This window comes from Eulemur rufifrons, chromosome 19 (assembly GCF_041146395.1).
Source record: "Eulemur rufifrons isolate Redbay chromosome 19, OSU_ERuf_1, whole genome shotgun sequence".
NCBI lineage: Eukaryota > Metazoa > Chordata > Mammalia > Primates > Lemuridae > Eulemur > Eulemur rufifrons.
This window is the reverse complement of record NC_091001.1, coordinates 22206787-22219617: the sequence shown is the minus strand read 5'-3', so window position 1 is coordinate 22219617 and position 12831 is coordinate 22206787. Positions and strand designations below refer to the sequence as shown.

Sequence of the window (12831 nt, the reverse complement as noted above, 5' to 3'; positions counted from 1 at the left end):
TAAACTATTTTCAGTTGTGTAACCCTGTGATGAGTTATGAAAAGCCCTGAAGAACTTGAGATGATTCTGAGCATTTCAATTAGAGTTGAATTAGTGGAGCTAATTAACTAGCATAGGAGTTAGCACCAGGCCCCTGGAGTTCACTTACTTGAGATTAAGCGCCAGCTATATCGGTTACTATTAATATCTGTATAAGCACCTCTTGGGCATCTCTGGGTGCCTCAGTTTCCCCATGAGTAGAAAGGAATGCTGTAATAGTTACTACTTCACAAAGTTTTGGAAGGTTAAATGAAATAATCTTTATAAAGTGCTTGTCACAGTAGCTAACATATCATAAGCATTCAATAAGTGTTAGTTCTTCTTATTATGCCTTGTAATTAAAAAGACTACTCACTGCCTTGTTGAATGCATGTTATTCATGAGGTATTTTACACCCATTTTCTCTAATCCTCACAATCAGTAAGAAAGATACAATGATCTTATCTTTCAGAAGTGCATGTCCAAATACACATATTTGGTAAGTGGTAGATCTGGAATTTAAACCCAAGGTCTGACTAGCTGCTTCCACATAACAGAGTTGGTTAAACTATGACCTGAAGGTCAAATCTGGCCTGCTGCCTAATTTTGTAAATAAAGTTTTATTGGAACACATCCATGCCCACTCATTGCACATTGCCTGTGTTTTTTTCCCACTATGATGGCAGAATTAAGTACTTGGGGCAGATATCACATGGCCTACAAAGCCTCAAATATTTATTATCTGATCCTTTATCAGAAAAATTTGCCAACCCCTGCACTACAACATATTGTTTCTTAATAAAGATTTTTTTGTTTACTTTGTCCTGGAAAAGATTTCACACTACTCATAGGGCTGGGAATAAGGCAGGCAAGTGAGGTGCCCAGGGTAAAATATGTAAGGAGGGTCTGAAATGTAGGATTAGCACTCATGTGACCCGAGAATGAGCACACCTGCTTGCCTCACCACACTTCCCACCGCAAGAACCCCCATTAATACAAGAGGCTCTTTCTGAGTGTTATATGATTCCTTACATACAATAACCCATGACAACAATTCCCACATGGGCTTGTGCACTGCAATGCTCATTTTATGTAAGGTGGGACAATCCTCACATTGTGAAATAGAATTACCACTCATGCATTAGAATGAATAGACAACCTACAGAATGGGAGAAAATATTTGTATGCTATATGCTTGATAAAAGGCTGCTAACTAGAATCTATATAGAACTCAGGAAAATCAGCAAGAAAAAATCAAACAACCCCATTAAAAAGTGGGCAAAGGACAAGAACAGAAACTTTTCAAAAGAAGATAGACTAATGGCCAACAAACATATGCAAGAATGACCCACATCTCTAATCATCAGGAAATGCAAATCAAAACCACGATGAGATATCACTTAACTCCAGTGAGAATGGCTTTTATCAAAAAGTCCCCAAACAACAAATGTTGGCGTGGATGGGGAGAGATAGGAACACTCATACACTGCTGGTGGGACTGCAAAGTAGTGCAACCTCTATGTAAAGTAGTATGGAGATATCCCAAAGAACTAAAAGTAGAACTACCATTTGATCCGGCAATCCCAATACTGGGTATTTACCCAAAGGAAAAAAAGACATTCTATAAAAAGCCACCTGCACTTGAATGTTTATAGCAGCACAATTCACAATTGCAAAGGTGTAGAAACAACCCAGGTGCCCATCAATACATGAGTGGATTAATAAAATGTGGTATATGTATACCATGGAGTACTACTCAGCCATAAAAGATGTATTATCCTGGATGGAGCTGAACCCCATTCTTCTAAGTGAAGTATCACAAGAATGGAAAAACAAGCACCACATGTACTCACCATTAAATTGGTACTAATAGATAAAAACTTATGTGCACATATGGAAGTAACATTCATCGGGTGTTGGGCAGGTGGGAGGGGGCAGGAGAGGATGGGTAAATTCAAACCTAAGGGGTGTGGTGCACACTGTCTGGGTGATGGGAACTCTTGTAGCTCTGACTCAGGCAGTGCAAAGTCAATTTATGTAACCAAAGCATTTGTACCCCATAATATTCTGAAATTAAAAAGAAAAAAAAATTATAACTGATGGAATCACATGTAGCATTGGCCTTCAAGTAGCTTTCCCCAAGTAGGGACAATGCAAGATTAGGGGGCTCAATGTTTGATCCTAAAGACATTAGTCCATGACTAATTGCCACTGTTGATATCACTGGCTAGTTTTATTTTTTGCATTAAATAGGGGGTAATTTATTGTTCAGTTTAAAAGTGAACTCACAGGTTTCCACCTACCTAATCCAACATCTATATTCTTCCTTCTCTCTGGTGCCACCATACCCTAAGTTTTAAAAACCAAAAGTAATCTTTGGATCCTCTCTTTTTTTTGCTTTCTACATCTAATTGGTTGCCAAATAGGATCCATTCTATTTATGTATTTTTATCGTCTCCCCTCCTAACCATCTTCTCTGCCTCTTCCATAGTTTAGGTATTTATCATTTTCACCAAGGACTTTTTGACATATCCTTGACAGATCTACCTAATTCTGTCCTTGAATTCTTCCTATAAAATGCCACCATAGCAATTTTCCTAAAACTTGGCCCAAATTATATTGGTTTGGATCATCTCTTGTGGACAAAAAAAAGGAGATTAAAAAAACTAGTCATCGCTAGCCTCAATATTAGTCATTGCTAGTCCACGCATCCACAGGATGGTATTGGTTGCCTTTTATTGAGCATGTAGTATATGCAGCTCACTGTGCCACACATTGCAGTTGCTTTTGCTGATTTAATGCTCATAACAGTCCTGTGAGTGAGGAGCTTCTCCAAACAGAAGGAATAATGATAAACTGGGAAATAAGGCTGAGCATAAATTTGCCAAGATGACAAATTTAGTTAGGGCTGAGTTCAACCTAGGCCTGTCTGATGTCAGAAATCCAGTATCTAGTCTAGAGGTCATTCACAACTTCACCAGACCACTTGAACTCTCTGTGCTACAATTTCCCTGTTGGTTAAATGAAGGGAGGTCTCATACAAGTCACTACAACTATTTCTACTGATTCTAGGAATTTGGAGTTTTCACTGAGCTTCCATTTGGACGATAAACAACAGGGGGAAAAAAAAAAACCTCCACCAACTTGTAATGTAGGTACACAATCCCTTATCTGAAATTCTAAAATCCAAAGGGTTCTGACTACTGAATCTTTCTAAAATAAAGTTGGCAGCAAAAGCCCACCTGAATTATTGTGATTTTTTTAAATATAATCTTGGTTTATTCTGCTTGGTGAGAATATTTATCTATTTTACTGAAGAAATATTAAGAGATACTGACCCAGACCCCCTGGGAGTGTTAATATATGGTATAAGTTCTGTGCTTCCTTTCTAAAACCCCAAAATTCTGACCATATTTGCCCCAGCATTTTCAGATAAAAGATTATCAGCCTGTACCTATATGTCAACATATCAAGCTTTAGAAAACCAGCTTCAGATGGACAGAAGCTCATGGAGACACACTGTAGATCAGCAATCTAGGGGAGGAGAAGGAGAAAAAACTGGAGGGTGGAGGTGGTGGTACTGCGGTGGTTGGATCCACCTGAACAACGTGGAAAAATCACTCACACAACCCTCGTGCAGGGATCATGTGCCCACAGCACTGAGCTTTTTGTGTTCGGCCCTGGCTTTTTTAAAGCCAGAGCTGATTAATATTACAGACTTCTCCCTGAGCGAGAGGGCACCGGAGGTGCTTCCAGGAGGTGGAATTTCAATAAGCAGTTGCTCACTCTTGTGCAATGATCTGTTGAAGCAGTTGAAACGGTTTTAACTCAGAAAGGCCATCATTTGTTTTTTCTTCTGTTTAAACATTTTCTCGAAGAACATGTAAAGAATTAGAAAACCCCTATCACTGTCCTTTCCAAGGAACCCCTTTTTGTGTGTGTTTGACTAACCATTTTAAAGCTTGCTTTATAGGGCATTTGGAAATTTGTGAAATTCTATGTCCCCCAAATTGGAAGGATATTTTACAAAGTGGAATTGTTACATAGCTTTTCCCTTTCAAGTGTCAATTTTTCAAGGTTTAACAAGAAGAGATTTAGTTGGCAACTGGAATCACATATTTCTGTCTTCCTCAGTTGTTCAAATGCATTTTCGTATCTGCTACAAATGTAAATTTTAGGTGATTAGTAGGAGAACCAAGTATTGAAAATTTTTTTTTAAAAAGAATATTTACACAGAATTTCTTGTTCTCTTTAGGATTTAAAATATGAGTGCATTTAGCAGGAATAGTTTAAATAAATTAACTAAACAAATGTTAATTTTGTATTCTATATTGGGTGCTATGGTAGGCTGAATAATGCCCCCCTAAAAATGTGCATGTCCTAATTCTCAGAAATCATGAATATATTAGCTTACGTGGTCAAAGAAACTTTACAGATGTAATTAAGTTAAAAATATTGAGAATAGGAGATTATCTGGGATTATCTGTGTGGTCCCAATGTAATCAGGTTAGGGTTAGGATCAGGGTTAGGGTTAGGGTCAGGAAGTTTGTAGGATCGAAGTCAGAGAAAGGGGATGGAAGGACTAAAGTAGAGGTCAGAGAAAAGAGCTGAAGATGAATATGGGAAAAGAAGTCATGAGGGAAGGAATTCAGGAATGCCTTTGCAACCTGGAAAAGGTAAGGAAATAAACCTTACTTGAGAACCTCCAGAAGAAACATAGCCCTGTTGACATCTTGATTTTAGCCCAGCAAGAACTATTTTGGATATTTGGCCCCCAGAACTGTGTGATAATAAATTTGTGTTGGTTCTGCCATTAAATTTGTGGTAATTTGGTACAGGAGCAATAGGAAATAATACAGGCAGTGTGGCAAGAGAAACTAGGACAAGTAAAGAAATTGGTGGTATGAATCTAGAGAGAAGCGAACCAGCTAGAGTTACATACTTGACACATGGTAGGCATGAGATCAGAATGAATTCTATGTTAACAATGTTTATAGTTTTCTGGAGGAAGATTCTAGTTCAGTTATTATTATTATTTTTTTACTGGAGATATCATTTTTGCAAGTTCTAGCCTCATCCTCTTCTAAGAGAATTCCCCCATTTCTTTGTTCTACACAAATCCATTCCACCCCTGGCCACAGTTGACAGGAGGAAGGAAAGATTTCTTTCCCTGTGATATATAACCAGCTTGGGCCTCTTTGAAAAAAATGAGCTTGCCCAGTTGTTTTCCTCCCTCAGGGATGTTTGGAATTGAGGCACGTAGAGGCTGAGTTTGTTGGTGGTTGGCAGGGGAGCTTTGAAGTAGCTTTGGCTGATGGAGTGGCCATTTTGAGACCATGACAAATTGGGTGTGTAACGAAAACTGGTAAAGAAGGAGAGAAATGGAACAGGTGCATTCAGAGAAGCTGGGCTGGGAGAGACCAGTTTTTCCTGAGAAGCAAGGATTTTCTCAGCTCCCAACTTCAATTCCCTTGAGTCCTACCTGCAGTCATTTTCTGTCATTGGGTGTCTGATATCTCCCTGTCATTTTAAATAATGCCCACTACACCCTACCTATCACCCAGCTGCCCCCAATTTCACCTTTATATTGGACTTCATCTGGGTTGGTTTATTTTCCCTATATCCAGAAGACCTTTAACTCAAACATACTTCATATTTTCAAAGATCGAATAAGCAGAAATGGGCTTAGTTAGAACTGAGAAGAAGGTATTGACTATGAAAGAAGGCTGTAGAAGTTTCAATCCTTAAATAATCAGTTCTGTCCTAAATATCTAGAAGCATAACAGGATTCAAATGACCTCTCAAGGTTTCAAGATCCTCAGATTGGTAACAGATGATCATTCAAAGAAACACATTTATTCAGATAATTAGTTATCATTGAATTGTATCAGTCTGATAAACAAAGCTCAATTACCCTTTGACAATCTGTTCTCATTTGATACTCACACATTCATAAGGTGGCATTGTGAACATTCCCTTTTTGTAGATGAGGAAACTTAGGTATAAAGAGGCCAAGTGATTTGTGCGTGATCCTTTGACAGAGTTGTCGGGATCTGGTGCTCTATTGTCAAAAATCCCACTCCACTGCCTCATGGAAAAGTTGCATTACAGCATCAAATAAACTGTAGACATGAGAAGTAAAGTGCTCAATTCTGGGATATTAAACATTAATTATGCAATGCTCTGTTCTGCCATGCTGATGAGTGATAAAAATTTTTACTTAAAATTTATTTATCTTCCTTTCTACTGGCGGTTCTCATGTTATTTGAATTTGAATTACATTGATTGGCCATCACAAATGACTCCTCCACAAAGCAAAAAGAAAAAAAAAAAGATCTGCTATTGTGATCAGGTGTGAATTAGGTGATTGTTAAAGGCTAGTAAACCAGAGTCACATGTTTTTCTGTTTTTGGATTGGGAACATCAGTAAACGTGAGAAGTGGTGTGTCATAGTGCGAACAGCTCAGTCTTTGTAGTGAGACAGACTGGGCTTACATGTCAGCTGTGCCATTTGACAACATTGCGACTGTCTGAATCTCAGTTTTCTCATATGTTTCATAGGAATAAAAATGCCCATCTCTTGGACTTAGTGCTAGGATTAAGCAAAATGTGTGACATCTGGTACATATAGCATGAGTTTAATAAATGAAAGCTAATATTACTTATTTTTAAGTTCAAAGCCCATGGACAGAGTTGGCTATGAAAACCTTTGCATGTAACAACACCAAGATTATTCCATCATACCATCTTTGCGTATCCCATTTACAAACAAGGAAAGGTGGGTGGGCTTACAGGGCCCCCGAGATGGAAGGGTGTAATACTCTTTCTTTGAGACAGAAAAGAAGAGTACATAACTTTTGATGAGTGTATTAGTTTTCTCTTGCTACTGCAACAAATTATCACAAACTTAGCTGTTTAAAACAACACAAATCTGTTACCTTAGAGTTCTGTAGATTACAAGTCTGACATCGTTCTCTCTGAGGCTGAAATCATGGTAGCTGCAGGGCTGCATTACTATCTGAAGGATCTATGGGAGAGTCTGTTTCTTGGCTCATTCAGATTGTCGGCAGAATTCAGTTCCTTGTGGTTGTAGAATTGAGGTCCTCATTTCCTAGCTGGCTATCAGCTGAGGACCATATGCAGCTTCTAGGGGCAACCTGCATTCCCTGGCTCATGGACCCCTTTCTCCATCTTTAAAGCAAGCAATGACAGGTTGAGTTCCTCTCAAGTCCCCACTCCTCCACCTCTTCTTCTTCTGTTGCATCTTTCTGAGCACTCTTCTGTCCTCCTCTTCCACTTCTAAAAACTCATGCCATTGTATTGGATCCACCCAAACAATAGAGAGAAATCTTCCCATTTAAGATCCATACCTTAATCACATCTGCAATGTCCCTTTTGCCACGTAGAGTAACATATTCATCCATTCTATGGATTAGGGCATGGACGTCTCTAGGAGAGGAGGAGTTATTCTGCTCACCAAGTGAGAAATAGCATACAAATGTGTCTTCCAAATATGGAGCTGTTATGCATGATTCACATTATGTTCCACTTGGCAAAACAAATGCGCTGGTGTTAAAAATACTCACTTATACAGACAGATAGTCAACACATGATTGTGCCTAATTTGACTTCCACTTGCCCCGCTTGCCTCTCACCATTTTTGTTCCACTTCTGATGATCTATAACCTTTTAATGAACTTCTAGTTTCCAGAAAGAGAATGAATACACAAGCAATGGCCAGGCCATATATAAAACTCTGACACACATAAGAAGCCCAGGAAGCCAAACCATAACCTCTGCAGCAATCAGCCCAGAATAGTCAGGACTTGGTCAACAACTGTCACCTTCTCTATTTTTTGTCCTCCTTGCTCTCTGCTTCCAACTTAGGAACAACCAGAGAAAGCCAAATCGATTGCACAGGATGCTCTGCTTCTATTAATAGTTAGCCCACCTCCAGCTTCCCTGTGCCAGCAACCTCCAATCAGAGCACCCCTGAAGCCTTCTCTTTTACTATATAGCTTTTCCTTTTCCCTGACTGGCTTTGAGCACAGGTGATGGTGGCTGACTCCCTTGCTATAGCAAACTCCGGATAAACGGACTGTTTTCTAATTTGGGTGGTCTTTATTTCCACGTCTCCCTTAGTCTTTTGTACATTTATTTCTCCCCTTTCTCTTCCTGAATCTTTTCTCTTTGCCTTAGGTGGATAATTTATATTCATCTTTTAAGTATCAACTTAGACATCACTAATAACCATAATAACAACAATAATTATTTATTACAATGATAGCTAACTGATACTGAGCCCTTACCATATGCCAAAAACTGTTCTAAGCATGTTCAATTTATCAACTCATTAAACTCTCACAACTATTAATTGAAGAAGGTTTCTATTATTATCCACATTTCACAGATGGGGAAAGATAATTCAGAAATATCAAGGAACTTGCCCAAGGTCAAGGAGCTGCTAGGTGAAGGGGTTGGGATACAATTTAGGTGACCTGGCACCATAGTTCACTCATGAAACCATTATGCTACATTGCTTTCAGAATATGTTTTCAAATGCCCTGAGTTTGGGGTGGGTATTTCTTATCATATGTTTAAATAGGACTCTGTACTTTCTCTTTACTAGTAGTATTGTGTTGCGATTGTTTATAAATCTATCTGTACTACCTCCTAATAAGCTCCTTGACTACAAGGATGGTGTTTATCCTGCTTATGTTTATATGTCTGGCAAAGTTTCTCTATCACTGTGTATTTAAGGAATGAAGAAATGATTGATTGAATGAATGAAACACAAGTAAAAGTCTGAATTATTTTTTTTAAATCAAATAATACTAAGTTTAAAAAAAAAGAAAAGAAAAAGACCTTTCCAATAGGCAAACTTTTAGTGTAGCACAATTCTACATAGGACTTTACAAACTTTATTCAGAAAACAGCCTCTGGGCCAGGCGTGGTGGCTCACGCCTGTAATCCTAGCACTCTGGAAGGCCGAGGCGGGTGGATCGCTCAAGGACAGGAGTTCAAGACCAGCTTCAGCAAGAGCGAGACCCCGTCTCTACTAAAAATAGAAAGAAATTATCTGGACAACTAAAAATATATACAGGAAATATTAGCCGGGCATGGTGTTGCATGGCTGTAGTCCCAGCTACTCGGGAGGCTGAGGCAGGAGGATCACTCGAGCCTGGGAGTTTGAGGTTGCTGTGAGCTAGGCTGACGCCACGGCACTCACGCTAGCCTGGGCAACAGAGTGAGACTCTGCCTCAAAAAAAAAAAAAAAAAAAAAAAAGAAAAGAAAAAGAAAAAAAGAAAACAGCCTCTGGCAAGTAGAAGCCAAATTATGCACAATTGTGTGTTGTCTGGCTGTATAAGTGGGTATTTTTAACAGGACAGCTTCTCTTTGCTATGCTTAGGTTTTCAGCATACTCGTTTGATTGATTGATTGATTTCAAAATATTAAGGGGATACAAGTGTTTTTTCCCATGTATGAATTGTGTAATGTTGAAGTCAGGGTTTTTAGTGTGCCTGTCACCAGAATAGTGTACATTGTACCTGATAGGTAAGTTTTTTTTTTTTTTTCCTAATTTCTTTTTCTTTCTTTTTTTTTTTTTTGTTTGTTTTTCAGCTCATTATAGGGGTACAAAAGATCAGGCTATATACATTGCCCATGCCTGCCCATCCCCCTGAGTCTGAGCTTCAATTGTGTCCATTCCCTAGACAGTGCACATCACACTCATCATGTAGGTGTGCACCCCTCCTCTCCCCCAACCCCATCCCCCCCCAGGGGGTAAGTTTTTATCCCTCACGCCTCTCCTATCTTTCCCCCTTCTTAGTTTCCAGTGTCCTTTACATCACTTTATGACAGTGTATACCCATTGTTTAGCTTCTACTTATTAGTGAAAACATGTGGTATTATTTCATTTCTTTTCATGGCTGAGTAGTAATCCATGGTGTGTGTATGTGTGTGTGTGTGTGTGTGTGTATACACATACCACATTTTCTTCATCCACTCATCAGTTGATGGATCTATGGTTGATTCCATATTTTTGCAATTGTGACTTGTGCTGCAATAAACATTTGGGTGCAGGTGTCTTTCCCATATAATGACTCCTTTTCCTTTGGGTAGGTACCCAGAAGTGATATTGCTGGATTGAATGGTAGATCTACTTTTAGTTCTTTGAGGAGTCTCCATACTGTTTTTCCATAGAAGTTGTACTAATTTACAGCCCCACCAACAATGTATAAGCATTTGTTTTTTACCTCATCCACACTAATATCTATTGTCTTTTTATTTTTTAATAATGGCCATTCTGATAGGCGTAAGGTGGTATCTCATTGTGGTTTTAATTTGCATTTTCCTGATGATTAGCGATGTGGAGCCTTTTTTTTTTTTTTTTTTCCTTTGGATGTTTTTTGGCCATTTGTCTAGCTTCTTTTAAAAAAGATCTGTTCATGTCTATTGCCCACTTTTTCATGGGGTTATTTGTTGGTTTTTTTTGTTGTTGATTTGTTTGAGTTCTTTTTAGATTCTGGATTTTAGTCTTTTGTTGGATGTATAGTTTGTGAATATTGTCTACCATTGTCTATTTACTCTGTTGGTTATGTTCTTTTGTGTGCAGAAACATTTTAATTTAATTAAGTCCCAAAATACTCAATTTAAATATAAAATCATGTGACTTACTAACATCAGCCTCTCCTCAGAAAGTCTCTTCCAAGTTAAGAGTCATGATTAGGCTAGAATCTATATCTTATTGGCTTTGGTTTCTGAGGCAGAGCATCTTCAACTTAATAACATTCTTTTGAACTCTGTAATAATGGTAAAAACTCTCTCTCACACACATGCAGTCTTGGCAGAATTGGCCGAGAGCCAGGAGTGGGTATGTTTTATCATGGACTAAGTCAGAATTTTAAACCAGACACCTAGCTGGGTAATCTGAATGTCCCAAGCCTCTGTCTAGCTTTTCTTGTAACCCACATTCTGGAATAGAGGCTGAGCCCTTGTTCATGTCCAGTGGGTCTCTTTTCCTAGGCCTGTGAGACTAATAGGTCTGGAAAAGCATTCAGGCAGTCATCAGGATCAATTCCTTTGCTTTATATTTAAAGATATCATGGAAATCTATTCATTCATTCAACAAATATTTATGTACTAAATTTCTTTTATTGTTTCACGATTTGGGGGTCCAGGTGTGAACTAGATAGACAAGACTTCTGCTATCATGGGGCTTGGTTTCCAGTGGAGTTAAGAAACAAAAATGAGCATACAAATAAATAAATTTCAAAGGTGTGAAAATAATACAACTTCAGATAATAATGAACTGCCCAAACATCCATGTCAGAACACGTATCTTCCAATCATGTCAATCCATCACAGTCTTATTCCTTGATCAACCAGTCTTCTTTGGAATTTTTCATGTTTTCTCTTAGCCTTTCATTGATTATATCTAGGATGCAATAAACCTTATTTTAAATAAAAGTTATTTAGAAAATTATTCCTGATCCTCTCCCTTTTAAAATTTATTTCCCACGTAGTAAGAATAACTTTTCTTCTCATACTTTCTGTATTTTTTTTCTCCTAGGAATTGACTATTACAACAAGATCATTGATGATTTGTTAAGAAATGGGGTTACACCCATAGTGACGCTCTACCACTTTGATTTGCCTCAGGCTTTAGAAGACCAAGGAGGTTGGTTGTCAGAGGCAATCATTGAACGATTTGACAAATATGCTCAGTTTTGCTTCAAGACCTTTGGGGATCGAGTCAAGCAGTGGATCACCATAAATGAGCCTAATATCCTTTCCCTGATGGCATATGAGCTAGGTAAATTTCCTCCTGGTGTACCTCACATTGGGACTGGAGGTTATCAGGCAGCTCATAATATGATTAAGGCTCATGCCAGATCCTGGCACAGCTATGATTCTTTATTCCGAAAACAGCAGAAGGGGATGGTGACCCTAACAATTTTTGCTAGCTGGTTGGAACCAGCAGATCCCAACTCAGTGTCTGACCAAGAAGCTGCTAAAAGAGCCATCACTTTCCACTTTGATTTCTTTGCTAAACCCATATTTATTGATGGTGATTATCCGGAAGTTGTCAAGTCCCAGATTGCCTCTATGAGTAAAAAGCAAGGATATCCATCATCAAGGCTTCCAGAATTTACAGAAGAAGAGAAGAAAATGATCAAAGGCACTGCTGATTTCTTTGCTGTGCACTATTACACTTCTCGCTTAGCCAAGTACCAGGAGAACAAGAAAGGAGAACTGGGTTTTCTCCAAGATGCGGAGATTGAATTTTTTCCAGATCCGTCTTGGGAAAATGTAGATTGGATCTATGTGGTACCATGGGGAATACGTAAAGTGCTAAAATATATTAAGGTAAATGCATAATTTGTCTGTGTTCATATACAAAAAATATGTGAAAGTGGCAAGACAGGCATATGGATGTGTGCATATGGACTTGAAAAATAATTATTTTAGGTAATAGCATGTACCTTTGCTGGCCTGGGAAGAGCACACTAGAATTTTAGTTGGTGAGGGGGTAAGTTGCCAGTAAAAGCATTCAAAAGCAGTGGTCAAAGTTAAGATTTGTTGTTAAAGTCAGCTGTGGCTAAAGGAGTAGCTTCAACATATTTCTCAGGCTAGTGTCATGACTATGATTATTAAAAGGCATTTTAAAGCTTGAGATAGGTGGATTTTATTTATTTATTTTTTTGGTCTCAGCTATGCTGGATGGCATCCAGGTAGCTGAAATTAAAATTTCAAGTACAGGTTTTCAGGACCTCTCCTGTGGAGGATACAGAATGTAGCTGCTGGCGGGT

At 38.5% G+C, this 12831-nt stretch overlaps 1 protein-coding gene across 2 annotated transcripts in view; it reads left to right on the top strand.

The window, feature by feature from the left end:
• LOC138400288 (cytosolic beta-glucosidase) overlaps positions 1 to 12831 on the top strand; it is a 105690-nt gene that overhangs the window by 36657 nt on the left and 56202 nt on the right. For both annotated transcript variants that reach the window (XM_069495328.1, XM_069495326.1), the window contains exon 3: positions 11592 to 12388. In XM_069495328.1, coding sequence (XP_069351429.1) covers positions 11592 to 12388 — 797 coding nt within the window. The remainder of the gene's footprint in view (positions 1 to 11591; positions 12389 to 12831) is intronic.